At 47.4% G+C, this 8,647-nt stretch overlaps 1 protein-coding gene across 1 annotated transcript in view; it reads left to right on the top strand.

Annotated features, from left to right (window-relative positions):
- Nucleotides 1–7,566: 7,566 nt before the first annotated feature.
- Nucleotides 7,567–8,647, top strand: part of Kank4 (KN motif and ankyrin repeat domains 4) — a 33,957-nt gene continuing 32,876 nt past the window's right edge. Inside the window, exon 1 of the mRNA XM_013020566.1 lies at nucleotides 7,567–7,643. Within this exon, the coding sequence (XP_012876020.1) occupies nucleotides 7,589–7,643 (55 nt within the window). The 5' untranslated portion in view covers nucleotides 7,567–7,588. The remainder of the gene's footprint in view (nucleotides 7,644–8,647) is intronic.

Genomic DNA, 8,647 nt, shown 5'->3' with positions numbered 1-8,647 from the left:
TTTCCTACAGACTTAGTTAAAAGAGATACCTTTAACAGTTGAGAAAAAGTATTAGGAGCTGGGTGCCAGTGGCTCACGCCTGTAATCCTAGCTACTCAGGAGGCTGAGATCTGAAGATCATAAGTCAAAGCCAGCCCAGGCAAGAAAGTCCGTGAGACTTATCTCCAATAAACCACCAGAAAAACAGAAGTGGCGCTGTGGCTCAAGTGGTAGAGTGCTCACCTTGAGCTGAAGAGCTGAGGGACAGTGCCCAAGACCAGAGTTCAAACCCCACAACCAACAAAAAGAAAAGAATAGAAAAAGTATTAGGGTATGATGGGTCCATAACAATATCCTGTCTTTGGAAAATCTCTTCATCTTTAAATGAAGCAAAATGCTCTAAGTCTTCCAAAGAAAGTAAGAAGAACATAAGAATCTTTAGTGATGGTGAATCCTAGGTGGATTTAGACTGTTGTATTTTATTTACCTAGACAATGGGGATACTTGTTCCTGGTGGTAAAATGGACATGGAAAGCTGGGAGCCAGTGGCACATGCCTGTAACCCTAACTGCTTAAAATAAGGCTGAAATCTTTGGGACCATGAATCAAAATCAGCCCAGGCAGAAAATTTACTAGACTCCTTCTCCAAAATAACCAGCAAAAAGTAGGTAGAAACCAGAAAAAAAAAAAAAAAGTGGTAGAACATCAGCCAAGTAAGTGGAAGGCCCTGAGTTCAAACCCTGGTAGTGGCAAAACAGACAGGACATGGATCTGGTATGGTGGCTCTCTTCTGTAATCCTAGCCACTTGGAAGGCCGAACTTGAAAGATGACTGTTAGAGGCCAGTATGAGAGAAAAAGTTTGTGAGATTCCATCTCAGCCAATAAAAAGCAGGGTCTGGTGGTGGCCTGGTCATCATCCCAGCTACGTAGGAATGTTAAACTCAGGGATTTCATTCGAGGCTGGCTCGAGCAAAAAGAGGAGCCCTATTAGAAAAAAAAATAGCAAAAGTGAAAATGGGTGGGGGTTTGACTCAAGGGGTCTGAGAATCCTAATTAAGACTTTGGGTTCAATCCCCTGATTGCCAACAAAAAGCGGAAGGCAGTTGCTTTCCAGTGGTCCTGGGTGTAGTCTGGGGAGCTCTCTAGGTGACAGGGTGGCAGCATCAGTTTCGATATAGGTTATAGACAGGATCCTGCCCTTGGAAAGACAACCCCCAGTGGACAGTGTCTCCCACGGGCAGATCTGCCTCTGACATGTTTTACATCAGCCAAGTCAGCCTATAGCAGGGGTCAGAGCCCTCCAGTGCTGTCACTGAACTTGTGGAAAGGACCCCAAGACTCTCTGGGTCCCTGTTAGGCCGAGATTTCTCATCTTTCTCCTTTAGGTCCAGGAGCCATGCAAGGTTTGGTGAGGCCAGGGCCTTAAATCTGCTCCTGCTCTAGAGAGCTGGGCATCTTTGGGCTGACTCCTCACTGTGTTTCTGGAACATTCTGATGCCTTCCACCTGCAACTGCCTTCTGCTTGTCTCTCCACCTCCCCCCCAAGTCCCTGGTCCTAGCTGCAGTGAGAAACCCTGCCTGGTGCTGGAACCACTGGTCAGTAGTTTGATGGTCACAATTGGCACTTTCTTGCTTTTCTCTTCCTGTTAGAATCTGGTGCGTTTTGGCGATCTGTGGTAGCAGGAAGCCAGGAGCTGGCAGTCTGGCCCCGGGAATTCACTGGTCATTGTTCCTGTCTCCACTTAGCCCTGCCAGTCAGCCTTCCATTCACTTAAAGATCAGAGGCTTTGTATAGTTCTGGGACTCCAGGCAGATGGGAGAGGAAGGCTGTTTGTAAAGCAGAGCTTGGAAAAAACCATGCACCCCTGAAGGGTTTCAACTCCAACTAAAAGGCTGCATGCTCATTAGGATCAATTTCATTAATGTGCCACCTCAGCTGCAGATCTGAGCTCCCAGATTGGGAAGCATCAGGAAGTAGTGCTGCGTGTTGGGGTGTTGTTTTGTTGTCTCTAGATGTGTCCCTTTAAAACAATGGCAGCTCTGGGAACTAGCTTTCCAGTGAAAGGATCTCAGCCTGCTCCCCTCTTTCTATAAGTACTAAATTCCTTTCTGACTCCACTCACCTCCTATTTCCCAGGGCAAAAAGGAAGTGAGTGTTTGCTTTTCCAGCAAGGTCACAGATCACCTGACCAAGTCCTCTAACAGCTGGAAAGCTGACAAGGCTGTACTGAATTCACAGGAATCAGCTCCATTCCAGCAGTCCAAAGCTGGCTTTGTGGAGGGAGCTGGGCCCAGAAGGATGCCTAGGAAGGTGCCGAGCACCCAGCTTGTTTGCCTGCTGTTGTCTCCTGAAGCTCTGATCCAGCTGCTCTAATGCAGGCCAACACCAGCGACACTTGCAGGGAAACATGGCAGTGGAGTTGAGGAGACTGTGCGAGTGCATTCTTTATGGAGCTAGCTCTTGAGCTGGAGGTGAGCTCACTGGAGAAATCCTTGACAGAACCCAGTTAGGAGTTCATCTCTCCTCTGGTGGCTGAGCTCCAGCTCCCTCCCTCCCCCTGCTAAGCAGTGGCTGTCGGATGCCTTCTGCTGCTTAGCAGGGAAAACATTTCCACTTGGAAGCTGGAGGTCCTGGGATGGGAACGGAAGCTCTCCTCATCTCATCAGGATCCGTCCCAGGTATGGGTGATTTCTCTCTCTCTCTCTCTCTCTCTCTCTCTTTAGGAAAGAGCGCTTTGTCTCAGCAAGGGATCCTGCAGGTATTGGCAAGGGCTGCTGTTTGGTGTGCTACCTGGCTAAATATTTGACTTTGTGAGGTTGATTTCTCTAAGAATGCATTGAGCCAAGCTCTCTTTTTTCAAGGAAATCCAAGGTGCTATTTATTTTGGCATGCAGCCTGTTTTGAGATGAAATATGGCATTTTGTTATTGCAGAATAAAGAAGGGTTTGAAGAGAACAAAAATGCAGAACCAGGTTTTAGTTTCAGGATAAAGGAAGGAAAGTATACTTCTTTATACTTGAATGTGAGGTTAGATGAGGTTGAAAATAGCATTACAAAGGGAGTAAGCGTGGAGAGTGGGAGTGTGTAAGGAAATCCGTGCTCCTGGATGTGGTAATTCCATACAGACACTCCGCTGCCAACACATACGAATTCATTGCCTTGGGGGATTTGATGGGCACCTGGGGCCCCACCGTTGGAAAGAACTTGGGAAATGCAAGCATCCTGCCCCTTATTAACTAGGAAACTTTGGATTGACTGCATAATCTCTTTGTGCCTTAGTTTTCTCATTTGTGACTTGTCCAAGTTTCTTTTTTTTTTTTTGTTGGTCGTGGGGCTTGAACTCTGGGCCTGGGCGCTGTCCCTCAGCTCTTCAGCTCAAGGCGAGCACTCTACCACTTGAGCTACAGCGCCACTTTCGGTTTTCTGGTGGTTTATTGGAGATAGGAGTCTCACAGTCTCTCCTGACCAAGCTGGCTTTGAACCGTGATCCTCAGATCTCAGCCTCCTGAGTAGCTAGGATTACAGGCGTGAGCCACCAGCAACCAGCCCAAGTTTCCTTAAGTGAGAGAGAAGTGATATACTCAGTACGTGATTCCCAGAGTAAGTTAGGAGCACCATCTAAAGATGGACCATTTTCTTTTCTTCCTTTCTTCATTTAAGAATCATGAACTGAGTTAGGTGCTGGTGGCTCTGACCTGTAAACCTAGCTACTCTGGAGGCTGAGATCTGAAGGTCACAGTTCAAAGCCAACCTGGACAGGAAAGTCTGTGAGACTACAAAAAAAAAAAAAAAAAAAAAGCTGGAAGTGGTAGAACACTATCCTTGAGCAAAAAGCTCAGGGACAACACCCAAGCCATGAGTTCAAGCCCTAGGACAGGTAAAAACAACAATAACAAAACCCCCATGAACTGCATGTCTAACATGTTTAATTTTATTTTATTATTTGGAGTGTTGGTAGTGGGGCTTAAACTCAGGACTTCATGCTCTTACTTAGCTGTTTTTGGTTTGGGGGCTTAAACTCAGGGCCACAGTATCCTTTCTGGTTTCCTGGTGGCTAACTGGAAATAAGTCTCTTTATGGACTTTCCTGCCCGGCTGGCTTCAAACTGAGGGATCTCAGCCTCCTGAGCTTACAGAAATGAGTTACAGGATTACAGGCATGAGTCACTAGTGCCCAGTACACCCTTTTCTTTTCTTTTTTTTTCTTTTTTTAATAAAGATACTGTACAGAGGGGTTATAGTTACATGAGTAAGGTACTGAGTATATTTCCTATTGAGCATTGTTACCCCCTCCTTTGTTTTTCCCCTACTATCCCTTCCCTCCCCAACTCCCCAACTCCTCTCCCCCCACCTAAGTTGTAAATTTGGCTTTCAAGATAGTGTTCTTGTAAAGTCTCATTGCTACAATAGATCAACCCATATCAGTATTTTGTTATTTTCCTTCTCCTCCCCAAATTAGAAAAATATATATACAAGATGCAGGGCACCAGAATCAAATACAGTGAAAACAGGGGTTATCCCATATGGGGAAGAACGTAAGGGATGGAAGGGGGGGGGGAAGGAAGAAAATGTTATAATAAACTATTTTCCTATTTTCTTTTCCTTAAATTAAATTAGTAGTAAAATTAAAAAAAAGGAACAAAACAAACACATAGTACATTAAAAACAACAACAACAAAGAAAAAAACCTCTTGTGTCCCTATCTTGGGGTTCATTTCACTTAGCATCATCTTATATGGTCATATGTACATGGATTTTGACTTTTTCTGCTTGTCTGGTAAAATTATCCTAGACATATACTAGTTATTGCAAATAAGGGAAACCATGGGACATTTGTTTCTTTAGGTCTGGCTTATTTCACAGTTCACTCTTTTCTTTTCTTTTTCCTTTCTTTCTTTTTTTTTTTTGTCAGTCGTGGGGCTTGAACTCTGGGTCTGGGCACTGTCCCTCAGCTCTTCAGCTCAAGGCAATCGCCCTATCGCTTGAGCCACAGCACCACTTCTGGTTTTCTAGTGCTTTATTGGAGATCAGTTTCATGGACCTTCCTGCCGGGGCTGGCTTTGAACTGTGATCCTCAGATCTCAGCCTCCTGAGCAGCTAGGATTACAGGCGTGAGCCACCAGCGCCAGGCTTCAGTGCACCCTTTTCTAAGGCTTGCTTGAGGCTGTCAACCTTGCCCCGTCTACCAGAGTCACCCATCACAGCTGCAGATGTGGGAGCCCGGAGAGAGACTGCCAAACCCCCTGCTTCGGAGAGACCCCTGTTTACCACAGAGCCATCCTCCCACACCCCATGCTTCTCCCACGTCTGCTGACTTTGTGGCCATACTCAATACCAAGACCACCCACCAACACTTGCATCTTCATCACCCAGTGTCCTCTCTGCTTCAGCTCTGTGCCCCACAAACTTGAGTACTTGATGGTTAAGTACTCGTTGCTACCTAAGTGAGATCCTCGATGTTGGCATTCGTGTTGCAGATGTGCTTCTCTTTCTGGGGCTCCATTAGGTCTTCACAGGGATAGGCTCTATGGCCACTGTGTGGGGAAAGGATTTGGAGAGGCCAAGGCGGGGAGCAGGGCTCCAGCTCTGGAGGCAGACCCAGCTTAGACCCAACTTTCAGTTGAGGGAACCTTAGAATGTCTTTCTCTCACTTGGCTGGCTTAATAGTTTTCTTCTCTGGTTACTTGCTTTGCCCCCCTGCTCCCCACTCAAAATTGCAAGGGTCGTTCCTCACCTTCCTTCCCTGTTTTCTCAATCCATCCCTCATGCCTGGTCCACGTCTCTGGTTTGGAATTCAGTGTCCAGCATGTTGGGATTCCTGAGGTGACCCTGCTTCTGCTGCTGGGGTGGCCGCATAGGATTCATTATTCTGATGTGGGTGGGGTATTGAATGGCGGCAGGAGCTAGGTGGTTTGCCATTTGAAGGGAGTCCCAAGAATGGGTTAAAATTGGGGGAAATTTTTGGTCACACCTTAAGATCTACTAACTCGGAATGGAGGCAGCCACCTGTATGGATGGACACTGGCTACCGTCTGGCCACCTGCACTTCCTTTCAGTAATGGACTGGAAGAATGGCCTTGCAAGTGCAAGGCCCTGAGTTCAGACGCCAGTGCTACAAAATAACGATCTGAAGTCACCAGTAAATAACAGGGTCGTTAAGCTGAAGAGCTCATGGACAGCGCCGTAGAGTTCAAGCCCACAACTGACAAAAATAAATAAATAACAGGGCCTTGTCAGTCCTTCCAGTAGCTTGTGCCTGGTGTTTGATCGGGAAGCTACAGATCACCAATGGCTACTCTATTCTAGCTTTTACATATATGGGATTATAATTACCTACCAGGTTTTTTTGCGGGGGGAAGTGAATGATGTGAAAGAGCTGGTGCTGGTTGTCAGAAACCCTGGGTCTGATTCTAGCCCCATCACTAATGTAATGAGACCTTGGGCAGAGTACTTTACAGCCTCAGTTTCCTCATCTCCAAGTGAGGAAGTTGGATGAGATACCTTCCCCTTCCCTTTTCCCTTCCCCTGCCTTTGCTTTCCTTCCTCTCTGCTAGTATTGGGGTTTCAACTGGGAGCTTCCGTCGTTTAGCATTTTGGCTCAAGGCTAGTGCTCTGACCCTTGAGGCACAGCTCCACTTCTGGCCTTTTTTGGAGGGGGGTGGGGGTGGCGGTAGTGCTGATCCTGGAGCTTGAACTCAGGGCGGGCTCTGGGTTCTATCCCTGAACCTTTTGGCTCAAGGCTAGTGCCCTACAACTTGAGCCACAGCTCTACTTCCAGCTTTTTTTTTGGGGGGGGTGGGGGAGTCCGGTCGTGGGGCCTGAACTCTGGGCCTGGGTGTTGTCCTTCAGCTCTTCAGCTCAAGGCTAGCACTCTACTACTTGAGCCACAGAGCCACTTCTGGCTTTTTTCTTTTTTTGCTTATGTGGTGCTGAGGAATTGAACCCAGGGCCTCATGCATGCAAGGCAAGCGCTCTATCACTGAGCCATCTTCCCAGCCCCAGAGACTCTTATCTCCAATAAAACCACTAGAAAACCAAAAGTAGCACTGTGGCTCAAGTGGTAGAGCGCTTGCCTTGAGCTGAAGAGCTGAGGGATAGTGCCCAAGCCCAGAGTTCAAGCCCCACAACTGACCAAAAAAAAAAAAAAAGATAAGAGTCTTTAGGCTTTCCTGCTTGGGCTGGCTTGAAACCATAATCCTCAGAGGTCAGCCTCCTGCATAGCTAGGATTACACGCATGAGCCACTAGCACCCAGCTTTTTGGTGGTTAATTGGAGAAGAGTCCGTGGACTTTCCCTGTCTAGGCTGGCTTCTTGATCTCAGCTTCTTGAGTAACTAAGATTACAGGCATGAGCCACAGACACCCAGCTCCAAGTGCCTTCTTTTCATGTCAACATCTCATAAAGACATACCCAGAGGTGGGCTCTAAGGTCATGCTGTTCATCTCCTTCCTTGGAGAGCTCAGGAGCACCCCTGGGCAAGAAGCAGGGGTGGATGTCACTTTCTTCAGTGTTGTTTCCTCAAGGCTGACTTATTCTAGTTCTCATGAATCTCTCTGTTTCTCTCTTCTTTCTTTCAGAACTCTCCAAATATTTTTCCAGACTTTGTGGATGAAGACTGCCTGTAAAACTGAAGTTGTGTTCCTAAAGATGGAGAAGACAGATGGTAGGCAGGCTGCTTTCTTTTCTTTTCTTTTTTTTTCTTTTTGTCAGTTGTGGGGCTTGAACTCGGGGCCTGGGTGCTGTCCCTGAGCTCTTTAGCTCAAGGCTAGCACTCTACTAGACACTTGAGCCATAGCGCCACTTCCCATTTTTTGAATGGTTTATTGGAGGTAAGAGTCTCAGAGACTTTCCTACCCAGACTGGCTTTGAACCGTAATCCTCAGATCTCAGCCTCTTGAGTAGCTAGGATTACAGGTGTGAACCATCAGCGCCTGGCAGGCAGGCTGCTTTCTATGCCCTGGTTTGAAGGGGCACTTTGGAAAGGGAGGGTTACTGCAAGCCATTGAAATAGCCATGGAAAGGGCTGCGGGGAGGGGGGCTTTCTCCATGGAGGCAGTGCCAGGAAGCCCAAACCCTACATTATAAATTTTTTTGGGGGGGTGTTCGGTCGTGGGGCCTGAACTCTGGGCCTGGGCGCTGTCCCTCAGCTCTTCAAGCTCAAGGCTAGCGCTCTACCACTTGAGCCACAGCGCCACTTCCGGCTTTTTTCTTTTTGTTTATGTGGTGCTGAGGAATCGAACCCAGGGCCTCAGGCATGCAAGGCAAGCGCTCTACCACTGAGCCACCTTCCCAGCCCCTATAAAATATTTTTTTTTTTTTGGTCCGGTCGTGGGGCCTGAACTCTGGGCCTGAGCACTGTCGCTCTACCACTTGAGCCACAGCACCACTTCCGGCTTTTTTCTTTTTGCTTATGTGGTGCTGAGGAATCGAACCCAGGGCCTCAGGCATTCAAGGCAAGCGCTCTACCACTGAGCCACCTTCCCAGCCCCCTATAAAATATTTTTATATTTTATGAAATACAAAATCCTGGACTTGTGTAGTCTTCAGACTTTTTTTTCTCATTTCATCCAAGCACCAAGAAAGGAACAGGGTGCTCTTTCCTTGAACTGAGCCTGGGCACTGTCCCTGAGCTCTTCAGTTCAAGGCAAGTGCTCTACCACTTGAGCC

This window comes from Dipodomys ordii, unplaced genomic scaffold (genome assembly GCF_000151885.1).
Source record: "Dipodomys ordii isolate 6190 unplaced genomic scaffold, Dord_2.0 Scaffold51, whole genome shotgun sequence".
Lineage (NCBI taxonomy): Eukaryota > Metazoa > Chordata > Mammalia > Rodentia > Heteromyidae > Dipodomys > Dipodomys ordii.
Note: the sequence above shows the minus strand (reverse complement) of the source record. Positions and strands in the feature narration are given on the sequence as shown.